Below are 27,291 nucleotides of genomic sequence, written 5' to 3' on the forward strand. Positions count from 1 at the left end.
CTAATATGAAAAATGTTACGGTCAGCTGACCACAATGGATAAACAAATGTAATACAATAGGCATATATATATATATATATATATATATATATATATATATATATATATATATATATATATATATATATATATATATATATATATATATACTACTTATTTATTTATTTATTTATAAACAAAGAAAAAAAGAAAGAAATGTTTTATTTAACGACGCACTCAACACATTTTATTTACGGTTATATGGCGTCAGACATATGGTTAAGGACCACACAGATTTTGAGAGGAAACCCGTTGTCACCACTTTATGGCTAACTCTTCCGATTAGCAGCAAGGGATCTTTTATTTGCGCTTCCCACAGGCAGGATAGCACAAACCATGGCATAGTTCACTGGTCGGTGCAAGTGGTTTACACCTACCCATTGAGTCTTGCGGAGCACTCACTCAGGGTTTGGAGTCGGTATCTGGATTAAAAATTTCATGCCTCGACTGGGATCCGAACCCAGTACCTACCAGCCTGTAGACAGATGGCCTAACCACGACGCCACCGAGGCCAATATATTTATAAACATTTCCGAGACCAAATTTACCAGTTTGTCTTTCTTAAATACAGGTAGGGCCCAACTCAAAAACAGCCTTTTAAATTCGGTCCATTATGAGAATACTGCTAAAGCAATATCTGTCCTCTACCGGGCCCAGCAAAGTCAGTCAACCAACCATTTGACTCGTGCTTACATCCACTGAAGGTTCAAGCACGACTGTCTTGGGCACATTCTCTCAGATTTCCTGTTGGATATATGTTCAAGCCCAAGTTTTGTTATCGCCCATAATCTTGTGACAAATGGTAAATCGCCTGGAAAGTCAAACGTGATCTCTAACAATACATAATAAAGATATGTATGAACACAACATTTCAGCTCAATATTTTTTGGTATTACGAAATTATTATTTTTTAATCCTGAAAACAAATTTTTATGTTTCCTATGTTCAAGGGCTAAATATTGACATATAATTGATTAATCAATGTGCTTTAGTGGTGGTATCAAACAAAACAAACTAACTGCATCAAGATAACGCTCGTCATTAACGCTCGCGTTAGGAAACGCACGACAATCTTGTCTTGTGATGCAAGGTAACCTTCATGCAGTGTCACGTTAGCCAAAAGCATGGAATCAAAATACAAACTACTGGAAGCAAGATTAAATCATATTTTATCACCATTAGGATTTGAATTTTACCCATTTAAAGTAAGTAATTATAGCATACAAGTAAAAATTTAACAACGTGGCAAACACGCCTTAGTTTATATTTCTTGATTTTGGTTGGTTGATAACCAGTAACATGTTCAGAAAGGTTAGCGGTTGCGAGTGCTCGCAATCAATTCAGTATGACGTAGACTATAGACATTGCCATTGAGTTCACGCAGACGATACTATGCACGGCCATACACGATACATGTGTGTGCATGTACGCCCATCATAAAAAGTGTGAAACATGACATATTGTTCAGATAGTTTGGTTACTGAAAACATATCCAGTCAACTTTTTAAGAGGGCCCGTAGGCCCCATGCACAAAGGCCTGCGTGCTTATAAAACTTGAGTTTAGACTTTAATCTCTGTCCCAATACAACCATACAGTCACAGAATTAAAATATTTTATGCACATTACTTATCACTATCATGTGGTATAATTTAAAAAAGAAAAAAAGGTCCCGTTATCTCAATGAGGAAGTAGCCCTCCGAAACCTATCCAGGGGGAACCAGAGGACACGTAATCACCAAAATATATTCAAATGCCATTTTTTCTGGGTGTCTCTCCCCCCCCCCCCCCCCATTGTGTTGTCATTTCACAAGTTGGTCAATATGCCCTTTTCACCTTACCCCCAACCCCCAGTATTTTTTGGATCCACCCCTGTCCCCATGTCCACACTTGTTACGGCCCAGCAGGTTCTGTTGATATATTAAAAAAGTGTGCAAGTTTGTATGAGACCCATTTTAAAAATCTTTTTAGACAACTAGCTGTAAGTCGCCATATTTGAAAAAGAAAAAAATCATAAGTTTGGGTCAAAAAGATTTTTAGATTTCTTGGAATAGTAAGATTATTAATTAAAATTATGTATACATGTACCTAATCATCCATTTCTGCTTTTTAGAATTATTAAAATATTTTCATTGCTTTTTTATACAGGTTGGATGGTACAATGAAAAAGTGGGCGAAGCATATGTCTTGCCTTACAACAGTGACACACTGGCATTTTCAATAATCAGTACACCTGACATGTTTGAAAAGACCTTTAAACCATTCATCTTTGAACAGGACTTGTCTGGTACTCAGGATCCCATTGACCAATGCATGATTCATCACTTTAACTTAGTCAAACAGGTAATACAATCCAATCAACCAACTAACCAATCACTTTATTTCCCACAGCTGTAATCAGCTTTTAGCTAAAACAATATATATACATTTCTGCAAGAAATGGTCACAATATGATTTCATTTCATTTCAACTTATTTTCGTGCTTATATCCAATTAAGATTCAAGCACGCTGTCCTGGACACACACTTCATCTATCTGGGTTGTCTGTCCAGGACAGTATGTTAGTGGTTAGGGAGAGAGAAGAGGGTGTAGTGGTCTTACACCAACCCACTGAGTCGTTAAAACTCACTCCATGGGTGGGAGCCGGTACCTGGCTGCGAACCCTGTACCTACCAGCCTTATGTCCGAAATATGTGTTGAATTTATGAAGCTTGTTTTTGTTTTAAACGTAGGTATTTAAGTATCGAGAAACATGGACTGTTGTTAAAATCTGAAAATGTTGCATAGAAAAATAAAATTACAACTTTGAGGTTAATTATAAAGGTATGTAGGGCTTTACTTTTAACAAAAAAAAGTTTGCTGCCTTCATAATTACTGCCAGCTGAAACTTAATGTTAATATTCCATTTATTTCATAGTTTGGTGTCAGTGAATGTATGTTTAGATGTGGAAAAGGAAAGGAAACAAATGTTTGTTTAATGCTACCTCAGAACCTTTTCAAACTATCACAAAACACAAAGGGACCTTTTACAGTGAAACCCCTCTAAACCGGACACCCTTGGGACCAAGACAATTGTCCGGTATTTAGAGGGATTCGGTTTCGGGAGCTTACATTATATACTTGTTTTAAAAAGGGACTATGTAAAACGTCCGGTTTTGAGGGAATTCTGGTTCACAGAGGGTCCGATCTCGAGAGGTTTCACTGTATATGCATAGACATGACAATACATACATAGACATGACAATACATACACAGACCTGTCAACCTTTAGTCAAGAGAAAGCAGGAGGTGTGTGTTGAAAAAGCAGATTTTGTCAAAAAGCAGGAGATTTTTTAAATTCATACAATTTAACCCAAAATCGCAAGATTTAAAAAAAAACATTATTACAATAAGTTATATGAATACTATATAATGTCATATATACTTCTTAACCTTAGATCTTGGCATTAAAAAAAAAAAAAAAAAAAAAAAAAAAAAAAAAAAAAACATTATTAAAATTAATTAGTACATTTACGGTATTACACTTACAGCCTTACAGGTTGCGTTACATTATCATTAAATTTTGTGGTTAGTGTACCTAAGTACCAAAGACAAATTTATATAAATCTTATAAATTAATATTCAGTTTTTACTATAATGAGGAACGGTGGCGTGGTACTTATTTAAAAACATTGTATTTTCATTAATCATAAGTAAAACCTCATTACGGACATCGTGTGAAATATACCGGAATTATACCCATTTCCGTGAGTAACTTTATGTCAATGTCAAACACAACATTTTTTAATTGTACAAAAGTAATTTCTTGAAGAGTACCCTTATAACCAACATTTTACTGCACAAACATACAAAACTAACTGACACAAGTATGTTTATACAGTTAATTGGTCTTTTCGTTGTCTTGCTGTGACATGTGATTTTAACATGCATCGTGTGTATCACTGTCAACTCGGAGTCTGGCAGTTCAGATTCGTCATAGTTGCATTATGTAATCCAGTGGGAAGACATTTTACAATTCAGAGGTGTTATTAGAACTAAATTGGATAGGTTTTTTTATTTTTATATGCAACACTGAATGTCAATACACAGCCTGTTGAATTAGCGGCAACAGCTTCGTAGCCATTACGATGACAACAAACATTATAATAACACGTCATTTTATAAACTCCATGTGCTTTTTTAACAATATAAATAGGCTATCCCACAATTCTCACTTCGGCAAAGGTTAAACAGTCGGGACAATTCGGCCTGTTACATTCTCAGAAACCGAAAGTAGTCGAGATTTTTCGAATGAGAAAAAAAAGGTAGAGTTACTTCCCTTATGTTATTTTGACAAAAAGAGGATCGATTTTTTTTTTATGCTTACAAAAATGTCATTTAACAGGAGAAACTGTCTCCCGCACAGGTGAAAGGAGATTTGATCAAATACCGGGAGACTCCCGCGGAATCCGGGAGGGTTGACATAGACATGACAATACATAAATAGACATGACAATACATACACCGGCCACCGTCTTTGGTGTACTAGATATGGAGCAGTTGTTGTTGATCAAATTTCCATCACATTGGGTGTGACATGTTAAATTCTGATATCCATTCAGCTATGTTTTTAAAATTGTTAATTTATTTGTTATTTAAATTTTACAGTAATATATATATATATATATATATATATATATATGTGTGTGTGTGTGTATATATATATATGTATGTGTGTATATATATATATATATGTATGTATGTATGTGTATGTATGTATATATATGTATATATATATATGTATGTATATATATATATATATATATATATATATATATATAAACAACATAATAAATAAACTTTTCTGATTGCTCCATTACACTCAGTTGGTATGCTATAAGCAAATTAGTTAACATGGTATATGCTTCTGTAATTTTCAGTTTGTCTTACATAATGTGACTTGATGTCAGGTGCAGATCAGGAGGTTTGTGAAAGGTGAGGCACTGGGTATGGTAAAAACATAAAGGAGGTTGTGCACCCACCCACCCACTCCTGGATCAGCACCTGAATGTTATTAAGCTGATGGACTTTTGTAGGAATTCCCTGAGGAGGAAATAGAAGTGATCCATGACTTCGAGATGACGTTCAGTCGCCGCCCCAAAGTGTTGCTGCAGACGGCAGGTCACGTGTCCGGGGCCGCCTACTACTATCGGCAGAACGACCTGAAGGAGAACACCTGGCCACAAAACAAGGTGGGTGCAGGCGTGAAAAAAAGCAGTGAATGGTCGGACAGGTTACGGGGTGATGCCACACAATGGGAGTGCCTTGTACGAGTTTCAACCGATTACATAGCAATCGATGAAATCATAATGCTTGTACCTTTTGTGGGGATTGGTTCATGCAGTGGAATATCCAGGGGTGCCATGGGGCAATGTCGTCCCCCCCACCCCCATCAAACCTTTTTTTTAAAGAAACTATTACATTTTATAAAATCATACATACATCCAAACAGATACAGTGTGGGTTACCTCCACCCCACCCCCCCCCCCCCCCCATATAAAATCCTGGGTAGCCAGTGTGTCCATGTGCCCTTTTTTGTTCTAGTTCTACTCTAAAATATTGCTTGGGTCTGCTCTTGTAGAAAGTTTTGTCTTATTAATATTGTTGACAAAGTGTTGCAAATACCATTAAATGAAACATCTTATAGCCACAAATTTGGCAAGTTTGGCATTGCATATCAACTAAGGTTTGGCAGTAAAAACTAATATTTTTTTCATTCCAACCAGTGCATCACAACTGGTTAAAGGCCATGGTATGTGCTTTTCTGTCTGTAGGAAAGTGCATATAAAAGATCCCTTGCTGCATAAGAAAAAATGTAGCAGTTTTCCTCCGATGACTACGTGTTAGAATTATCAAATGTTTGACATTCAGTAGCCGGTGATTAATTAATCAATGTGCTCTAGTGGTGTCATTAAACAAAACAAACTTTTTAAAAACAAATAGGGGTACAACTTTATAGGATCTTCTCCAGCTGAACAAGAAAAACTTTTATTTTAAAGTAAAAGGGTATTTTTTCATATTTTCTAGGTATGGCCCAGCATACTTAAAACACATTTCAAATGTCAAGATTTATATATATCATAATAAAGACATGTTTTATTTTAAAGTTTGTTTGTTTAATGACACCACTAGAGCACATTGATTTATTAGGCATGTTGTAGATATATTATTTTAAAAAGTATATTGATGTCGAAAAGAAACTTTACAAAGCTTGAAATTGTATTGTAGAAAACCAACAAATGGTACAGTGAGTATATGAAAGTATCATTGAGTTCAACACCTAAATGACACAATGCAGTTTGTGATACATGAAAAAAGTTTATAAGGTGGTTTCTTTTGGACGTCAGTATCTATTCCTTACACAATGTATGGGCATCAACACAAACATGTTCAGGAGTAGTGGCTTGGAACAAACGTCAGAAAATTGAATTTTACTGATCAGTAGCAGTTAGTGATTTAATACACCTTCACTTTTAATATCTAAATCTCTCTTTTCAGAAAATGTTAGGGGTGATCATCCATCCAAAATATGGTGGCTGGTTTGCATTCCGCACCGTTGTGATTTTCAAGAACATCAAGTGTCCAGATCTTGAGCAACAACTTCCTGAGGACTGTGTGCCTACGCAAGAACTGAGAAAAGAATTATTTGAACGGTTTAACTTTCACTGGCAAGACTGGAGTTTCCGAGACATTATAGCTCCTGTCAAGAGATATTCAGAAGAACAAAAACTCTATTTTCAAACCTTACCAAAGGACAGACATGAACTCCTTGTCAAAATGAAAAAGAAGCATATGTGTGGGGACTAAAGTTTGCTGCATACATAATGGAACACCCAACACTTTACAGTGTTTAATTTATTAACAAGCATATATAAAATATTCAATCATAATTCATTATCTTAATATCCAAATGGAAGGGACGTAGCCCTGTGAGAAAACGCTTGCCTGATGTATAGTCGGCCTGAGATCATCCCCTTAAGTGGGCCCATTAGGCTATTTCTCCACGACTGGTATATTAAATCCCATGGTATATGCTATCCTGTCTGTGGGATGGTGCATATAAAAGATACCTTGCTATCGGCATACACCTTCACCCATGATAGTCTTGCCCTGAATGTACACATTAAACCCTGTGACCTGACCTGACCTGACCTAACAATGGAAAAATCTAGCAGGTTTCCTGAAAATGTTTGGAAAACGACCATTGTGTCCGACATTACTGGTCATAATCCGTAATGGCAGAGACAATCTTAATACCAGAGTATTTTTACTATAAAATATTAAGTAAATATTTTGGTGTTTGAATGATTGATCTTTATAGTGGGGTGGTTGTTAGGTGGGGTTCCACAATATTTTAAAGGGGCTCCATCAAAATTGCATAATGAAGGATTTCCACCAAACGTTTTTAATAAATTTTGTTTTAAAATGTAAATATTATTTCTTCAACTATTTGCCCATTAAAATATTTTAAGTACAACCAAATAATTTAATTTTCTAGTAAAACAAATTTTATTTTATTGAAAAATCTATAGAGAATGATCTACAGGTTAAGCGTGTGGTATCATAATTGTGTGCACACAGTTTTGTACTCATTGTTCTGTTTTTGTGGCGTCTGGTGCTGTAGCTTGGGGCGAAGTGACATCCGGCTCCGACGAACTCCTGTATGCACAGTGTAAACAAACGTTCTAATTTACGACAAGGCGCTTCGCTTTCATCAACCTGACTTGTACAACAACATAGATGACTTGATAGCATAATAAACTATTGAACTAAATATATTTCAGTTTGCTCTTGTGCCCAGGACAGGCATGCACTACAACAGCTTACTCTGAATGTGCACGTACCTGACCTGATCTCAGTTTGCATCAATAGAACGAAATGGAGTTACAGTATTTTTCTCTCTTCAAAAACGAAAGAAAAAATGCATATTATTAAGCCTATTGGTAGGGTACGTTGGAGCAAAACCGACCACTCACGATACCCAAGTGATAATTTTCTTTTCTTTGGGACTAGTAATTGGTCAGTTTTGTGATTTTACATGGGAAAGTCTACTTAAGGGTTTTACAGAATTATTTACAGTAAATAAAGCAGGACGGCTGATAATGTCCATTACGATTTTAGGGGTGTCCATGCGGTTATCACACATTATCCTGTGATCTTAATAAAAGAGGCACTTTGACAAAGGTGGTTTATTTGGTATTGAAAAATAATATATACTTATTGCTGGCTTACTAGGATGGATATTATTACAGAACATTGCGATGTATCCGCAAAAATCAGGTACGTTTTGTTTCTTCAGTTCTAAAACTAATTCCTGACGTGACACGTTTAGTATTACTATTACATAACCACTGGCTCGCCAGAGTGCGTTTTTCGCTGGGGGGGGGGGGGGGGGGGGGGGGCGAGACGTAGCCCAATGGTAAAGCCCTCGCTTGATGTGCGGTCGGTTTGGGATCGATCCCCACCGATGGACCCATTGTGCTATTTTTCGCTCCAGCCAGTGCACCACGACTGGTACATCAAAGGCTATGGTATGTGTTATCCTGTCTATGGGATGGTGCATATAAAAGATCCCTTACTGCTAATAAAAAAGAGTAGCCCATGAAGTGGCGACAGCTGGTTTCCTTCCTCAATATCTGTGTGGTCCGACGCCATATAACCGTAAATAAAATATGTTGAGTGCGTCGTTAAATAAAACATTTCCTTCCTTCCTTCACTGCGATTGTACAAAAAAGCTGCGCACGTTATATATAATTGCGGTCACATTTCACAGTTTTATTAATTAATTATATGATTATACTTGTTGATATTAAGCAATAATGTGTATTATATATCGTTGAATATGCATACCAGTCCAAAAGACTGAAAAGCCTTGCGCGAGCATCCCTTTAATTTCACGAAATGCATTTTTCATATTTTAAAAATGCACGTACCTCCGAGAACGGTTCTACTTTTTAACTTTTTTCATCGTTTCAGTGTGACATTCTGGTTTCAAATGTGTTACGGGTTTTTAGATTTTTAGAAATGGGCACCTGAAAGATGTTCGAAATGGTGTATGTTGTTAATGCCAACGAGAACCCCATCTATTGGCAATCTTCATTTGAAGTTGGGCAATTTAACAGAGGTTTCAATGGGAACTGCGATTTTGTCAAAACAGGAAAATGCGTTTAGAGTAGCGGCCCTTTGTTTGTTCATCGCTATGCAGGTAGCACTAAACCAAATAAGTTCCGGTGTGGCATGACATGTGGCCCGTCGTGACATACGGCGCGGTAAATACATTTGACCAATTAGAACTCAGTTAAGAAATTACGTCACAGGTTTTTCCAACCTGTCAATTTCGGCGTGACAAATTGCCGTCTTACGGACTTGTGATTTTATCGAAATTAGGTAACAAAGAAATCAAAGTTGTTATATTTCGTTATTACTTCATTATGCTCCATATATAAATGTATCGGAGGAAAAGCAGCTCTATACAATTTAGAATTTTATATATTGTTGAAATACTTCTTGAAGTGTTGTTTACATTACGTTTCTATTCACTTCAGGGAGAAACTGCATGCTCGAAAGAAACTGTGACTGAGCTTTACTGATTGGCTTTGCAATGTTGTCTTAATTATATTTCTATAAGTTGTTAAACCACAAAATAATGTTTTTATAACATGAAGCTTAGCTACTCGGCTCCAATCTAAGCCAAGATGGTTCGAGAGGACAAATTCAGGGAGAGACTGCTCGAAAGAAACTGAGCTTTATTGATTGGCTTTGCAGTGTGGTCTTACTTACATTCCTATACGCTGTTAATCCACAAAGTCTTGTTATTATAATATGAAGCTTAGCTACTCCGTCTCCAATCTAAGATGATTTGAGAGGACAAATTCAGGAGATAATCATTGTAAATCAAAGGAAATACTGTAGTGAGATCTAAACGGTGTAGTCTTTTTATCCTTATGTTTTTATTGGGTGAGAAGTTAAAAACGAAATTCAGTAAATTTTAGGCAAACTATAGTTAGAGATAATCCGTTAATCTCCTAGTGATTTCACTGCAGTTAATGATTTAGCTATCCAAACATTTTTTACCTGTATAAAAAGTCTCTCAACACATCCTGCCTTCTTCTAGTGAGGTTTGGTCAAAAATAAAAAGAATACAGGGGAAAAAGTCTTCTACTATCAAAGTTTTAAGTAAAAATAAAACAAATATGAGCAGCCAAGGAAAAGCTGATCTCTTGGCAGATGCGCTTCGATTCAGTAGTAGTAATGATAACTTTTCCCCTCTCTTCAAAACAAATAAGGAGGAATTGGAACAGGTAAATAGCCTTCCACGAAATGCAAACTATTCTGATGACAGTTTAAATTTCAATGCACCCTTCACTATGGACGAATTTATTAGAGCCTTCCAATATAAAAAGGGTACAGCAACGGGACCTGATAGATTTTCTTATGGTTTTTAAAAAAAAATATGCCCATTAAAACATTCGACAGCTTTTTAATCAATCAAATTTGGAAACAAGGCTATATCCCGGCCGAATGGAAAAAGGCCGATGTATTTAGTCTTCCCAAATATGGGAAGGACCTTTCCGATCCCACAAATTATCGACCTATTTTTTTGACCTCGAACCTGTGTAAAACTATGGAGGCCATGGTAAATAACAGGTTAACCCATTACCTTGAATCGAATAATTTAATTACTAATCTTCAAAGTGGCTTTCGTAAAAACCACAGCACCGTTGACCACCTTGTTCGTCTCCAAACCCATTTAAATCAGGCTTTTGCCAAAGGGAACAAGGTGGTTGGTGTCTTCGTTGATATAGAAAAGGCGTATGACGCGACATGGCATATTGCTTAAACTCTATAAATTAGGAATTCGAGGACAAATGTTTAATTTTATTGAAAAATTTATTCACAATAGATCGTTTAGAGTTAATGTTAATGGATATTTTTCCCCAAGAACTATTCTTGGATAACGGCATTCCACAAGGCTCAGTTATTGCCCCCACCCTTTTTAGTATTTTCATTAATGATCTGAGTTCTTATATGCTTGATAATGTCGAAACAAACAAAACTAAAAGTCCCCTTAACCTAGGCTTTTTTGCCGACTTAAACGTTTTATCCAAAAGGATATTAATAATTTACAGTCTTGGGCAGATCAATGGGGGGGTCAAAATCTCCTTTAAAAAACCCTTGTTTGTATACTCTTTCATAATAAACTAGTTCCTTCCCTGGAAAAATTAAACTTAAATCTAAATGGGACGGTTATTGCCCAAGTCAATAAAATAAATTTCCTCGGTATTACATTTGACTATAATCTTAGATTTAAGTCCCATATTACTGAAATAATTTCTAAATCTAATCATTTTATTCATATTTAAAAAGTGCTTTCTGGGACCGATTGGGGTTCCGACCGCAAATCCTTGCTTAAAATTTATAATGCCCACATCTTATCTAGACTGCAATATGGGGCACAAGCCTTTTGTTGTGCTCCCAGACAAAGGTTGGATAGGATCCAAAACCAAGCACTTAGAATTATTGCCAAAGTTCTTAAATGCACCCCTATAGACAGTTTATATACCGAATTAGGAGTACCTCCCCTTGAAATTAGAAACAATGCCTATGTCTTAAATATTGGTTAAACAGAAAAAGTCTTACACCTGACAGTCCTGTGTCACAACTTACTCCAGACAATTTAAACCCTATAGGTCTAAAATCAAAATCAACACAAAATCTGGGCAACTCTTTTGTTACTTTTGTGTCTAAAATAGCCGATGAGGCTGGTATATTGGAGACCCCCATAGTCAATGTTAAATGCCAAAGTACCAATCCCTGGGAACTAATTCAACCAAATATTCCCTTTTTTTATCAAAAAAGAAGTAGACAAAACTGATATACCACTTTTAAAAAAAGTAATTTTCCAGGCATCCCGCTATGATAATTATAATAATTACACTCATATATATACAGATGGATCGAAAGATCCCACGTCGGGCAATACCGGAATGGCCTTTGTGGTTAATGGTGATGGTAATTCTCAAATAGACAGGGAACAGGGAAACTCTTTTTACGTGCCCCTATCCACAAGGGTTCAGGCACGCCCACCCCGGATTCAGCCTCTGACTACGCCAGTGACCGACTCCGGGGCGGGAGGGGGGGGGGGGGGGGGAAGTGTGTGAGAGAGGTGAATGGGACAATTTTTAATAGTGTGGTAAGACCACTTAAAAACAAGGCCAAAGTTAAAAATAATTTGGGATCTACCATTATATATGTTTATATTTATGTTAATATAAAGCACCATATTTATAATTAACCCTATACCATTCTATTGTTTTATAATATAATTAGTAGGTGCATAATTATAATTATATTTTCAATCGGGCTGTTCAAAAATAATATATACTATGCTTGTGCATTTACTAATAATATCTATACATACATATACATTATATATATATATATATATATATATATTTATAATTTCTTAACATAATTATGTAACTTTAGCCCTAGAGGTAAAAGGATTCGCAAAGGGGGGAACCCAGCGCCACCGAGCAGTCCGGCGCTCCAACAGGCGGGGGCCCAGTAAGGTAAGTCCGGATTTCCAGGGGGGGGGGGGCGATCCGGGGGGGGGGGCTCCTAACAGGCATCCCTACCGGCCCAAACCGCCAACGCCCTATCGCACCCAAATATGCACCCTACCACGGCGTCCCCCCCCCCCCCCCCCCCCCCCCCCCCCCCCCCCAGGTTATCCATATAACACAGATGGGCCGTATTTAAATGAAATGAGTGGTATGATATAATGATATATGAAAATAACCCGCGAGCCGCCGTCTGGTGTGGTTGTGAAACGCATTAGAGTCGTTGATGTTGGTAGTTGACTACTGGATTCTCAAATAGACTGTCGTTAAACATTCCTTCATTCATTCATATAGCCCTAGACATTACATGCACTCTAAATAATCCCCTCAAATATAGGACTTAATATCTGGCGCCCTTGTATATATCAACCTAAATCCTAGTCTTTGTCTTGGCTCCACTTTTTTTCTTCTTTTTTTTAATATGGATTTTTTGTTCGTTTGTCCGTTTTTTTGTTGGTTTTTTGTTGGTTTTTGTGTTTTTTTGTATGTGTTTGTTTTGTGTGTTTGTTTTGTGTGTTTTTTCCCCCTTCTTTATAATAATTGTATATGTATATATGCTGTGTGTGTGTGTGTGTGTGTGTATGTGTTATGTTCTATGTTTTATGCTGTGTTTTATACGTTTAATTTATCAAGGGTTACACTGCGTCTAATCTCGCTGGCAGGAGTAATTCGCTGTATATTAGTAATCCTTATACGTTTTAACTTTTTGAGTCTTATTCTTAACCATATATGATTAATAAAAACAAAATTATTTTAGGCATTTTAATAATTATGTAACCCCTTTTGGAACTACATCTCGTATGGATTGGTATTAATATTGCCCACAATTTTACTTCACTTTTATACGACTGGACACTAAAATATAATCCACCTTTTCCCTTTCTACTTAAATTAACACCTTTTAATTTACTACTATGACATGTTTATATAAAAAAAAAAAAAAAAAAAAATTTTTTATTTTGTATTATTATTGTTTTATTGATATTTTATTATTTAACTCTCTCTCTCTCTCTCTCTCTCTCTCTCTCTCTCCTCTCTCTCTCTCTCTCTCTCTCTCTCTCTCTTTTCCTTCTCATTGTTTTAAATGGATGCTAGTTGGGGCGGTTATGTTAAAAGTTAGGTGATAGCTCTTTTGACTTAAGTTAAGTCACAGCACCAATCACATAGTTTTATGCGGGCTCATGTTATGGTTCATATGGAGATGATATCATTCATCAATCTCCACTTTCCAATTCTTAACATTTCCATTATGGTGGAGGTGGTGGATGGGACGGCCTATTGAAATGAATTAAAAATGGGGCGGACCTTCCCGTCTACTCTCCTCCGACATAAATACCAGATTAACCAGACATATTTTATTGTCAATATTCTACTTTTTACGTAATCATTTGTAGAAACCCTTTTTAACCCTTTATATATACATTTTTTAACTTCCTTGTAAATAAAGTTTATTTAACCATTAATTAGTATTTTTTATCTAATCATTTGTATAAACGTTTTTAACTTTAATTTTATTATTATTTTTTTTTTTACTAACACTCTCCCCACCCCTCTCGTTGTGAGCACAGTTTCTGGCCGTAGTCAGAAATGGTGCTCGCAACGAGCGTGCTTGAACATTAAATTGATATAAGCACATTAATTCCCGACATCTGACCTGACAGTCATTTGTGGGCATACATACATACATACATCCTGCCATACCCTCTATATATTTTTATGTAAGTATTCTGTCATACACGTGCTATATAAAAAATATATTCTCAATTATGTCACTACAGGATATCCAGATAGAAACACCACCGCCGCATTCCAAGGATGTTAATCTGTGTGACAATGCAGACAATCGGTCACAATATATTTTGTACTACTTGAAGGAAAGTAAACATGACCCAGATGTAACTGTCAGTCGGCAGTGGACTCCGAAAGGCTGTTAAGAAATATTCCATTAAAGGTATGTTTTTTATTAATCCTCAAATCATATTTATCGATCATCTACGATTCCTAAATATAATTTGTTAGATCTGCTTGTAGGATATCAGTATCCTGATATAATATTTGATTCTAAGCCATCTCCACCTCTCCCCCCAACCCCAGCTATACCTTTTCCCTGTCATTTCCCTCTCCCATATACAACTAACTCTTACAACAGAATTAAACCAATACGAGTCGCCAAAGGCATAGAACCCATGTGGACGTAGAAATAAACTTTTATGTTTTGAACAATAAATTGTTTTATTTGCAGCTTGAATATTAATTGATAAAATCTACTTTTTAATTCTGTTTAATTAATTCTGCTATCTTATTTTGTACTGATTGATAAATTTGTTCTTCAGTCGTTTGAGAATTAAAAAATAATTTATTTAAGTCAGTTGTGAAAACTATTTCTATTCATTCTTCTTTTTTAATATTTATAAACAAATAGCATACATGTCATTAAAAACAACGTGTGTGCTTATAACTTAGTGGAAAACTATTTTTATTCATTCTACTCCTGACAATACATTTCTGTTTCATTATCTACTTATTTGTTTATTATGTTCAATGTTTGTTCTAAGCTTTATGCATTTTTTAAAAAACATTGTTGATGTTGTTAACTGGATTGCAACAGGACCGACTAAAGTACAAAATGATTGGGGAAATTTATCACAGATAAAATGTTCAGCGGAGATTGACTGGGGGACTATCCAGGAAATGAGAAATGTTCTGATACCATATTTTACCCTGCAGGCCATTTGTATTTTTGCTCGTATAACATGTATGACATATATACACACGATAAAGATAATATAATAATAATCATACTAATTACTTTTTTTTGTAAGATTTGATTATGGGAAACAGGACATGTAAAATGTAATTTGACCTAAATATGACATGACATGGCTTCTTATTATAGTTATAAAATAGGTTAAATATACTTGTACCTATATGTAGATATATTTCATCCATGCAGGCCATTCATCATATTTTTAATTTAAAGTTGACTTTTTTTCCTGTGTTTTTTTTCCTGTGTTTTTTACCTGACTTTTTTCCTAGATTCAATAAAAACACAAGCCTAGGTATACTTACCTAACCATCTTTACTTTAAAAATGGACTTGTATTTCTTTATGAGATACTTACTAATATAACAGTTATTAGTAGCAGATAAAAAAAATATCAATGTTGTTACATCTGTCCTGGCTCTTAGCTTTAGTTTTGTGACGGTCATAACACATTCCTATTTCTTAATTACACATTGTAACTTTTAAGGAAGAAGTTGCATTCAGGTTCCTAATAAGATGAGAGAATTCAATTATGATGAGAGAAGGAAGGAATGTTGTAATAAACAGCGCATTCATATTTTTAACTACGGTTATAATGTGTCAGGTATATGGTTGAGGACCAGACAGATAATAACAGAAGAAACCTACACAATAGTCTTTTTTATTGGCAGTAAGGGATCTATTATATGCAGTATCCCACAGACAGGATAGTACATACCACAGCCTGAAAAAAGAAATAGCACGATGGCCCACTAAAATGGATCAATCCAAGATTGACCATGCATCAGGCTTTACCAGTGGGCAAATTTCAGGTACATGTATTATGTTTAACTGAAAATATCAGGGATTACACACAATTTTCAAGTGAAGAGAACATTACATATAATATATTATCTGAAAATTCCAGGGATTATTCTAAAACATTTTTTTTTAAATTGGGGGGTGGGGTGGGGGTGACTTTAATTTTATCCAGACATGAAATTTTTATATGAAATGTTTACTGAAAATTGCCGTCTTAAATTTACCAACACCCTTCAGTCAATGGTAATGTGCCTGAACCTTTTTGAAAATTGGGTAGCAGTCAGTCAGTGAACCAACAGTGACAAGGTATAAGAAATAAGCACTATTCACACCTTCACATATGCTAGTAGTGTAGTACTCATTCAATCCAGGATCACCACTGTGTATCAATTAACACCAACGCTGGACTGTCATCTAATAAAGGGGGGCATCGAGACTTGGGGGCACTGCGGCTGGGAGGGTGGTTGGGGGGGTTTTGAGGGGGATGGAGGTGTTACCGGAAGTATATAGTTAGGCGCTTAGGCGTAGGCGGTTTCGGCCGTAAGAAGTGTTAGGTTGTCCGGGAGCGACTTGCCCCCCTCCCCCCCCCACACCCCAAAATGCTGCCGTCCACGCCAACGTTCCCGATACGACTGATGCCCCTCTCTTTTAAACCCAACCAATAACAAAACTTCCTGGGCGCGGGTTGACCCCCACTTCCTACCAAACATCCCCCTCTTCTTCTTTTTTTAGGTCTAAAAGGGTAAATACTATAGTTAATTTTATTTTTAGACTGCCCGATCTTTTTTGCGACAAAAAAAATTAAAAAAAATTAATAGAGTTCTGTATTATTATTATTTTTATTTGGAACGCGGATCTAAATTTAAAATTGACCCCCTATTTTTATTTTTAGATTAAAATTCAAAATTGCCCGATAAAGTTTTCTGTCCCGAGTCAGGCCCCTGGTATCCAGAGACGGGACTCGGGATAGACATGCTCGAAACCTTCGTGGTCTATGAGCATGTAAAAACTCTCAAGTCAAGTATCAGTTAACAAAGTGTGAGGTCCTGTGGAATGCATCCGCGTGAGCGAAGCTTGACATTTGTAGATTCATTTAGTATGACAATACATTGCCTGAAGTAGTAATTAAATGAAAAGAAAAAAAAATAGGAGATTTTGGTATTTATAACGAAGGCAACATGTCAAACATGTTACATTAACGAAGCTTAGTGGTGTTCCACCAACTGATATTCGCACTTAGCACATAAGAGAAAAACTGTCAATATAGTATCAAGCTCGTCTTATTTTTCTGAATAATTTATACCATCACTAATACACACACACACACTCAAAGTAAACATGAATGACATCATAATTTTAGTATTTTACATGCCCTCCCCGAGCAACCAAACTGACTATTGAGTCGTGTATGGGGCGACAGGAAAGTATAAGAGATGGCAAATATGTTACACTTCTAACTGGGAGTAAAAATTTGATATCTATAATATTCATAGTAATAGTCTCCACAAACGGGCCATATCTCATGGCAGTCCATTTGTCAAGCAGGTGGTGATGAGATTTGGCCCGCATATTTCGCGCATGCGCAGTTAAACGCACCTTGCCGCATATCAAGCCAGGCTGTATGTCATACCACACCGGCTGGGTCAAAGTTCAAAGTCCACCGAAATTTTGATAGAGAAGTTAACACCACAAGTCCTGTGATTGTTTATAAATGTGTGTGTGTGTTGGTTGTAAAAAAGAATTATTTTCATCTGGACTAAAAAATGTATGCAATTTTATTTCATCTACTACCACTGTGTCAAGTAGCCTTGTGCTTGGAACATGTATCATTGTATGGGACACCTGTAAAAAAAAAAAGTACTCACATTTCTGTCATTTGTGCGAAACTAGGGGTGTTGTAAAAACATCTGGTTATACCGAAAATGAGCCATGAAAGGTACCATTTATTTCAGTTAATACTTTGATGTAGGGGTTGTAGTATTGATATTTATGGGTCATAGTTTGGTTGATATATTGCATATAGTGTTTTTAAGCACAAACGTTAACTTGGTCGCCAATGGGGTTTTATTTGATATAGTCATACCTCCAAGGTAACTTCCATGCGGTGTTACGTTAGCCAAAAGCATGGAATCAAAAAACAAACTACTGGAAGCAAGATTAAATAATATTTTATCACCATTAGGATTTGAATTGTACCCATTTAAAGTAAGTAATTATAGTATGCCACAAGTAAAAATGTAGTATGGGAAATTCGAGGTACTTTATAATTGCATTAGTATATTTTAAATAATTGCATTAGTATATTTTAAAAGTGCTTTGTAATTTTATGACAGTTATTAGTTGAAGAAATTTTTTAATTTTACTTAACCAACAATGCAGAAAAATCTACATATTTGATGAAAAAAAAGAGAAAGAAATGTTTTATTTAACGACGCACTCAACACATTTTATTTATGGTTATATGGCGTCAGACATGGTAAAGGACCACACAGATTTTGAGAGGAAACCCGCTGTCGCCACTACATGGGCTACTCTTTCCGATTAGCAGCAAGGGATCTTTTATTTGCACTTCCCACAGGCAGGATAGCACAAACCATGTCCTTTGTTGAACCAGTTATGAATCACAGGTCGGTGCAAGTGGTTTACACCTACCCATTGAGCCTTGCGGAGCACTCACTCAGGGTTTGGCGTCGGTATCTGGATTAAAAAAAAACATGTCTCGACTGGGATCCGAACCCATTACCTACCAGCCTGTAGACCGATGGCCTAACCACAACGCCACTGAGACCGGTCACATATTTGATGAATTCATATTACAGTGTTCTGGCTGGGTGAAAATTAAAGGAAGGTGGCCGTGCGGCGCCATACACTTTAAAAAAACCTACCTACAACCCCCCCCCCCCCCCCCCCCCCAAAAAAAAAAACTGAAAAAAAAGGAAGCTTGGTTACCATATATCGTTGTGTGTTAGTTGGTTGACTTTGTGGAAAGACATACTCCTTATTTTGCCTCATTATTTGGTACAAAAAAAGTTGATACGAAATACAAGCTGACTCATGTTTTGACAGTTGTCAGTGTAACATTGACTGGCAATTCCGGTTTTGCTGAACCGATCAGTTTTAATATTATTTTAATAAAGATTTCAAGATAAGTGGTTTTTTAGTCTGAGATTGCTGAGTCCATAATTTTTTTTAAATGTTTTAATTTTTCAGATAAATATCACTTTTATTGTGTGTATCAAACATAAAAATGTATACAGGTATGGGACAAAATAGAGGCTGTTAAAAATACTGTTAAATTATGTTACATTAACTGTTGTAAGCTACTGAAGTTTTTCGTACACACGCGGTTTGTTTCCTTTGATGTCCAGTGTGCAGAATATTTATTTTTTGTGTAGAAAAAAGTGCATTTTGTAGCGTAAATAGGTGCTGTAAAATTATAGTAGGGTGCGGGAAAATAAAGAAGAGCGCGGAAAAATAAAGGGAGGGCGGCAGAACGTGAAAGGAGGGCGGCAAAATGCAATAGTGGTGCGGGTCGCCCCACTTAAATGGAGCAGCAAGAACACCACAGAAGCACACACATGCTTACAATCGGTCTACTCCCGCTCACTGAACGAAAAAACCCTAACACTGTTGAAAGAAAGACATGTTTTGTTTAATGACGCACTCAACACATTTTATTTACGGTTATATGGTGTCAGACATATGGTTATGGACCACACAGATATTGAGAGAGGAAACCTGCTGTCGCCACTTCATGGGCTACTCTTTTCAATTAGCAGCAAGGAATCTTTTATATGCTCCATCCCATAGACACGAGAGCACATACCACAGCCTTTGATGTACCAGTCGTTGTGCACTGGCTGGAGCGAAAAATAGCCCAGAGATCGATTCCAAACCGACCGCACATCAAGTGAGCTCTTTACCACTTGGCTACGTCTTGTCCCTGAATCCATGAAAGGAGGTTTGATCATAGATTTAGCTAAGTGCTGTTATGACGTTAAATTTAAAATTTCATTAATGTTGTCAGTGTTCTCGCTGCTAGTATATAAATTATAATTGTGCTAGGATATTGTAACCATTATAACATGTATTGTTTTTCTTGATGTTGATATTATTATTATTCATGTCTGTATAATTCATATACGGATTGAATTGAATTGTATTGCTCCATTTTCGCAAGACTGGACGGGTTGACCCGCTATTACGTTTGCCCCCCCCCCCCCCCCCCCCCCCCATTTATCTGCGCCCCTCTTATTTTTCCGCATCCTACTATATCTTACAGCACCCAGCTCTGCTATTTCAAAATGCATATTTTTTTCACATTGCATACTAGACGTCAAAGGAAACATGCCACGGTGCGTACGAAAACGCAAGTGACAAAAAGCTTCAGTAGTTCATGACAGTTACGTTATGTAATTTAATATGTCTTTTGTAACAGCCTCTATTGTGTGACTTGTGTCCCATACCAGTATCCATTTGTATGTTTAATAATAAATAACAGTAGTTAAATATTATTGGAGGAATAAAAACATTTTATTATTATTGTTTCGTCAATCTCCGACTGATTTTTTTTTTTTACATGGCACCAAATGTATCACGTGATTAGAATGGTTATTCTGTCTTTTGTGTCCACTGACTCTCATCTGATATTTTGACTTCAATTGCAGATTTAATTGGTCGTAACTGATAAATTTTACTTACTGTCATTTGTTTATTCCTTAGAAATTTTTAATTGTGTTAGGGATACAACCACGTACACTAACAATGAAAGTGGTAGTGTTCATCATTAAATTTTAAATTTTAGGTGACAAATAATATATAGTATAATACACTGCTTTTACAAAACTACTTTTATCGGATTGACTCATTCGAAGAAGCTAGAAATAAAAAGAACAGAAGAATGTAATCCCACATTAGGGGATCACTTTGGAAAAAATTGTTATTGTTTTTCAGATACATTGAAATCTTTATAATAATATTAACATTTTTATTGGTTCACCAAAACAAATGTCTGTGAATGTCAGACCGACAATATCTCTAGTTCAACTACATAAAAGATGAGTCAGCTTGCACATTGTACCAACTGAGGAGGAGTGAAGTTTACTAGAGTTCTATTTGAAAAATGCATTTATACTGTAAATGTTTCACAACTATTAGGCCATTTCCAAGTACATTTAGTGGGTAGCTTCCTTAACTCACGGAGGAACAAAATCATAAATTTGGTAATCCTGACCCCTCCTGGAAAACGGGTATGATGCATTCCATGAGTGTGGTAGGTTGGGTCAACAGTTTACTCAGGAGATCGTTGAGGTCCATGGGCCTCTTTTTGGTATAAGGAAGAAAAAATAAAAATAAATCATTATGTAATTATGAAGACTGTAAAATATTTTTAAGTTGATGGGTCATAAAACAAATTGTAACGGAAATTTAATCATGACTAAATCGTGAAATCTGAGGACATAACATAACATGGTATTAAAATGTTCTGGAAAGGACCCTAATCAGTACCCTTGTCACTCGACCCGCATAAATATATATAGGGGCAGGACGTGGCCCAGTGGTAAAGTGTTCGCTTGATGTGTGGTCGGTCTGGGATCGATCCCCGTCAGTGGGCCCATTGGGCTATTTCTCGCTCCAGCCAGTGCACCACGACTGGTATATCAAATGCCGTGATATGTCAAATTGTAACGGAAATTTAATCATGACTAAATCGTGAAATCTGAGGACATAACAGAACATAACATGGTATTAAAATGTTCTGGAAAGGACCCTAGTCAGTACCCTTGTCACTCGACCCACATAAATATATATAGGGGCAGGACGTGGCCCAGTGGTAAAGTGTTCGCTTGATGTGTGGTCGGTCTGGGATCAATCCCCGTCAGTGGGCCCATTGGGCTATTTCTCGCTCCAGCCAGTGCACCACAACTGGTATATCAAATGCCGTGATATGTGTTATCTTGTCTGTGGGATGGTGCATATAAAAGTAAAAGATCCATTGCTGCTAATCGAAAAGAGTAGCCCATGAAGTGTCGACAGCGGGTTTCCTCTCTCAGTATCCATGTGGTCCTTAACCATATGTCTGACGCCATATAACCGTAAATAAAAGTGCGTCGTTGAATAAAACATTTCCTTCCTTCACATAAAAATAACCTAAACATTCGTTATTCACCATTGGGTCTTTTTCTGTATCGTGATTAATGCTCGCCTATAATTTAATTTTTACCTGCTATTTTTTATTCTTAATGACAACACATTATAAATGTATAATGTTAAAAAAGGTAGATAATGCCCACAGGTCTATGCCTTTTTGTAATCCTCATTTAAAAGGACAAACAACCTTCACACACATGAATATACATGTATATACATACCGGTACATAGAAACAGTCAAAACTCAGTCTGCAATACATACACAATACATACACATGTATTCCTAGCCTTAGTTTAAACACTTGTAGTCCAAGTATTCATGTCTAAGCTTAGAAATTGAGTGGAATTAACTAATGTGACTGGAGTTTGCCCAACACCAGTTGTTGGGAAAGGGAGACGAGTGTTCTAAAAAGGGACCACTTGAAACTTTAAAATCTTCCGAAATCGACTGTGAAACCTTTAGATATAAAAAGTGTTTGTTTTGAATAATACCACTCACTAGTGCACACTGATTTATTAAGGGACCGTGATGACATTTTGAGACCGGCCCTAATCATCAGCTATTGCATTTGGTAATTCTGATACGTAGTCTTCAGAGAAAAACTGCTGCATTTTTCCAGTTAGTAGCAAGGGATCTTTTATATATGCACTTTCCCAGTCAGGACAACATATGTCGTCGTCTTTGATTTACCAGTTATCAGACATTGGTTGGGATGGGGGAGAAAAACTTCATTAGAGAAAGGGTCCATTAAGGGGGTCCGATCCAACCAAGCTAGATCCTACCCATCTATATATCAGTACAAAGTTGAAAAGGTCAGTGTTGTTATGAAAATGAATTAACAGTTGGTAATTTGGCAATTGAAATATGTATGTTTGTATGAGACCCATTTTAAAAGTCTTTTTAGACAACTGTAAGTCACCATAAGTTTTGGTGAAAAAAAGTGGTCTAGTGGATAAGCTGCTGGATAATCAAGTTGATGACAGTGGTTCAAATCCCGTCAAAGCTAGCTCACACATTCATTCATCTTTCTCATCTATCACCCTCTGCCTATCATTCTCATTATCTCTTAATATAAAAAAGCTTTCCAATTTCTCCCACGATTTCAATCTGTTTCGACCCTTTCTGTCAATTTCCTCCGACTCTGTCTTCTGAGTTGTCCACACCATCTCCTACCTGCCTCAATGTCCTCCACGGGTGCAGTCTCTGTGTATTTCTCTGCACCCACCTGGCATCCTCATTCTCTACCGCTAATAAAGCTGGTCTGACCCATGGCACTAACGACCGCCGGTAGTAGGGATGCATAGTAGGTGGTTACAAGTGCCTCATAACAATGCCAGAAGTAATTACTGAACACTCCCCGAAGTCCCCTGCGCGTGCTGTAACCTCACCGTGGTGCAGGGGTGTAACATTCTCTTTGAGAATGGCCAATACAGCACAAATTGAAGTTTAGAGTAAAATTCGGTGTCCGTAAAATTCTGTGATATTTGTATTTGTATTTTTGCACAGTTCTTTACTGTTTTTGTTTAAACCTTGAATTTTTATATTGATGTTGATCATCACTTTATTTATTTGCATTATCATAGTTTGACACCCAATAGCCGATGTATTTTTCGTGCTGGGGTGTCGTTAAACATTCATTCATTCTCCCCGAAGTGGTCAGACTAAGCCCACAGCTGAAAGCTGATGGGGGAATAGCAGGTGTGTGGCACAGATAGCTACAAGAGACGAGCACCTGTCATGGTTGGAGAGACAAGGACTGGGATGTGGAGATGGACAGCGAAAGAAGTTGAAAGATAGGAGGAGTTGCCAGATTGGGAAGAAATGAGATGGAATTTAACGGAGAGAAAGAAAAGGGGGAAGTTGGGGAAAAAAACAAAAAACGTTTTCGTCAAAAAGACTCTTAGATTTCTTGGAATAGTAAGATTATTAATTAAAATTATGTATACATGTACCTAATCATCCTTTTCTGCTTTTTAGAATTATTAAAATATTTTCATTGCTTTTTTATATAGGTCGGATGGTACAACGAAAAAGTGGGTGAAGCATATGTCTTGCCTTACAACAGTGACACACTGGCATTTTCAACAATCAGTACACCTGACATGTTTGAAAAGACATTTAAACCATTCATCTTTGAACAGGACTTGTCAGGTACTCAGGATCCCATTGACCAATGCATGATTCATCACTTTAACTTAGTCAAACAGGTAATACAATCCAATCAAGCAACTAACCAATCACTTTATTTCCCACAGCTGTAATCAGCTTTTAGCTAAAACAATATATACATTTCTGCAAGACTGGCCTCGGTGGCGCAGTGGTTAAGCCATCAGACTACAGGCTAGTAGGTACAGGGTTCGCATCCCGGTACCGGCTCCAACCTAGAGCGAGTTCTTAAGGGCTCAATGTAGTGTAAGGCCACTGCACCCTCTTCTCTCTCACTAACAACTAACCAACTAACAACTAACCCACTGTCCTGGACAGACAGCCCAGATAGCTGAGGTGTGTGCCCAGGACAGCGTGCTTGAACCTTAATTGGATATAAGCACGAAAATAAGTTGAAATGAAATATGTGTTGAATTTATGAAGCTGTTTTGTTTTAAACGTAGGTATTTAAGTATTGAAAAACATGGACAATGTTGCATAGAAAAATAAAATTACAACTTTGAGGTGAATTATAAAGGTATGTAGGGCTTTACTTTAACAAAAAAAGCTGCCTTCATAATTACTGTCAGCTGAAACTTAATGTTAATATTCCATTTATTTCATAGTTTGGTGTCAGTGAATGTATGTTTAGATGTGGAAAAGAAAAGGAAACAAATGATTGTTTAATGCCACCTCAGAACCTAGTTAACATATAATTATGTTTCTGTAATTTTCACTGTTTGTCCTACGTAATTTGACTTCAATGTCAGGTTTGTGAAAGGTGCTGCATCGGGTATGGTAAGAGGCTTTTATTTAAATATATTTTGATTTTGACAAAACATAAAGGAGTTTGTCCACCCATCCACCCACTCCTGGATCTGCACCTGAATGTTATTAAGCTGATGGGCTTTTGTAGGAATTCTTGGAGGAGGAGGTAGAAGTGATCCATGACTTCGAGATGACGCCCAATCGCCGCCCCAAAGTGTTGCTGCAGACGGCAGGTCACGTGTCGGGTGCCGCCTACTACTATCAGCAAAACGACCTGAAGGAGAACACCTGGCCACAAAAAAAGGTGGGTGCAGGTGTGAAAATAAGTCTAGAACGGTCGGACAGGTTACGGGGTGACGCCACATGATGGGAGTGCCCTGCATGAGATTAACCTATTACATAGCCAGGGGGGCCACAGGGTCAAGGTCGCCCCCCTTCCATCAAACCTTTTTTTAAAGAAACTATTACATTTTATAAAATCATACATACACCCAAACAGAGATACCTAGTGTGGGTTACCTCCCCTCAACACCCACCCCCCACCCCCATAAAATCCTGGGTAGCCAGTGTGTCCAGGTGCCCTTTTTTGCTCTAGTTGTACTCTAAAATATTGCTTGGGTCTGCCCTTATAGAAGTTTTTGTCTTATTGTTGACAAAGTGTTGCAAATACCATTAAATCAAAGATCAATCTTATAGCCACAAATGTGGAAAGTTTGGCATTGCATACTGACTAAGGTTGGGCAGTAACAACTAATATTTTTGTCATTCCAACCACTGCACCACAGCTGGTTAAAGGCCATGGTATGTGACTACGTGTCAGAATTACTAATAATAATAAATGTGCTCTAGTGGTGTCATTAAACAAAACATACTTTTTAAAAACAAATAGGGGTACAACTTTATAGGATCTTCTCCAGCTGAACAAAAATAACTTTTAGTTTACAGTAAAAGGGCATTTTTTCATATTTTCTAGGTACACATACTTAAAAACACATTTCAAATATCAAGATTTTTTATTTTATTTTATTTGCAAATATATATCATGAGAAAGGCATGTTTTATTTTAAAGTTTATTTTAATGACACCACTAGAGCACATTGATTTATTAGGCATGTTTTAGATACATTATTTTAAAAAGTGTACTGATGTCGAAAAGAAACTTTACAAAGCTTGAAATTGTATTGTAGAAAACCAACAAATGGTACAGTGAGATATGAAAGTATCATGGAGTTCAACAATGCACTTTGTGATACGTTCAAAAAGTTTATAAGGTGGTTTTTAATTTGCTTCTTTTTAATTAACAACAATATTTATCAAATTATTCAAATTTCATGTGTGTAACGTTTCTTTAGGACAATGTATGGGCATCAACACAAACGTGTTCAGGAGTGCAACAAAGGTCTGAAAATTTAATTTTACTGATCAATAGCATTTAGTGATTTAATACACCTTCACGTTTAATATCTACCGTAAATCTCTCTTTTCAGAAAATGTATGGGGTGAGCATCCATCCAAGATATGGTGGCTGGTTTGCATTCCGCCCTGTTGTGATTTTCAAGAACATCGAGTGTCCAGATCTTGAGCAACAACTTCCTGAGGACTGTGTGCCTACGCAAGAACTGAGAAAAGAATTACTTGAACGGATTAACTTTCACTGGCAAGACTGGAGTTTCCGAGACATTATAGCTCCTGTCAAGAGATATTCAGAAGAACAAAAACTCTATTTTCAAACCTTACCAAAGGACAGACATGAACTCCTTGTGAAAATGAAAAAGAAGCATATGTGTGGGGACTAAAGTTTGCTGCATACATAATGGAACACCCAACACTTTACGGTGTTTAATTTATTAACAAGCATATATAAAATATTCAGTCATAATTCATTGTCTTAATATCCAAATGGGAGGGACGTAGCCCTGTGAGAAAACGCTTGCCTGATCTGTGGTCGGCCTGGGATCGTCCCC

General features: G+C 36.7%; 3 protein-coding genes across 5 annotated transcripts in view; 2 read left to right on the plus strand and 1 right to left on the minus strand.

Moving 5' to 3' along the window:
• Positions 1-1,186, minus strand: part of LOC121373900 (sialin-like) — a 25,285-nt gene extending 24,099 nt beyond the window's left edge. Inside the window, exon 1 of the mRNA XM_041500709.1 lies at positions 1,059-1,186. The gene's annotated coding sequence lies outside the window, so the exon portion shown is untranslated. The remainder of the gene's footprint in view (positions 1-1,058) is intronic.
• LOC121373901 (cyanocobalamin reductase / alkylcobalamin dealkylase-like) lies at positions 1,098-7,850 on the plus strand. Its single transcript, XM_041500710.1, has 4 exons — positions 1,098-1,244; positions 2,186-2,380; positions 5,113-5,268; positions 6,575-7,850. The coding sequence occupies exons 1-4, from the start codon at positions 1,164-1,166 to the stop codon at positions 6,881-6,883; spliced, it is 741 nt and encodes a 246-aa protein (XP_041356644.1). The 5' UTR covers positions 1,098-1,163; the 3' UTR covers positions 6,884-7,850.
• Positions 7,851-17,995: 10,145 nt separating this feature from the next.
• On the plus strand, positions 17,996-27,206 carry LOC121375291 (cyanocobalamin reductase / alkylcobalamin dealkylase-like). 3 transcript variants are annotated; one of them, XM_041502670.1, is made up of 4 exons: positions 17,996-18,028; positions 24,427-24,565; positions 25,476-25,631; positions 26,815-27,206. In XM_041502670.1, coding segments are annotated over exons 1-4 (606 nt in total). In that variant the 5' UTR covers positions 17,996-18,026; the 3' UTR covers positions 27,124-27,206. The 3 variants fall into 3 exon arrangements, with proteins under 3 accessions (XP_041358604.1, XP_041358603.1, XP_041358602.1); XM_041502669.1 differs by lacking the exon at positions 17,996-18,028 and adding an exon at positions 18,145-18,199; XM_041502668.1 differs by lacking the exon at positions 17,996-18,028 and adding an exon at positions 18,347-18,468 and having other exon boundaries at positions 24,427-24,621.
• Positions 27,207-27,291: the final 85 nt, after the last annotated feature.

The sequence above is a fragment of the Gigantopelta aegis genome, chromosome 6, assembly GCF_016097555.1.
Source record: "Gigantopelta aegis isolate Gae_Host chromosome 6, Gae_host_genome, whole genome shotgun sequence".
In the NCBI taxonomy this organism is placed as follows: domain Eukaryota; kingdom Metazoa; phylum Mollusca; class Gastropoda; order Neomphalida; family Peltospiridae; genus Gigantopelta; species Gigantopelta aegis.

Bases quoted from the DNA above. Each gene is read 5' to 3' on its own strand.
- LOC121375291 (XM_041502668.1), top strand. From the start codon at position 18,388: ATGGAATCAAAAAACAAACTACTGGAAGCAAGATTAAATAATATTTTA. The intron at 24,622-25,475 runs GTAATACAATCC...GGGCTTTTGTAG, and splicing joins ACTTTAACTTAGTCAAACAG to GAATTCTTGGAGGAGGAGGT. The intron at 25,632-26,814 runs GTGGGTGCAGGT...CTCTCTTTTCAG, and splicing joins ACACCTGGCCACAAAAAAAG to AAAATGTATGGGGTGAGCAT.
- LOC121373901 (XM_041500710.1), top strand. From the start codon at position 1,164: ATGGAATCAAAATACAAACTACTGGAAGCAAGATTAAATCATATTTTA. The intron at 2,381-5,112 runs GTAATACAATCC...GGACTTTTGTAG, and splicing joins ACTTTAACTTAGTCAAACAG to GAATTCCCTGAGGAGGAAAT. The intron at 5,269-6,574 runs GTGGGTGCAGGC...CTCTCTTTTCAG, and splicing joins ACACCTGGCCACAAAACAAG to AAAATGTTAGGGGTGATCAT.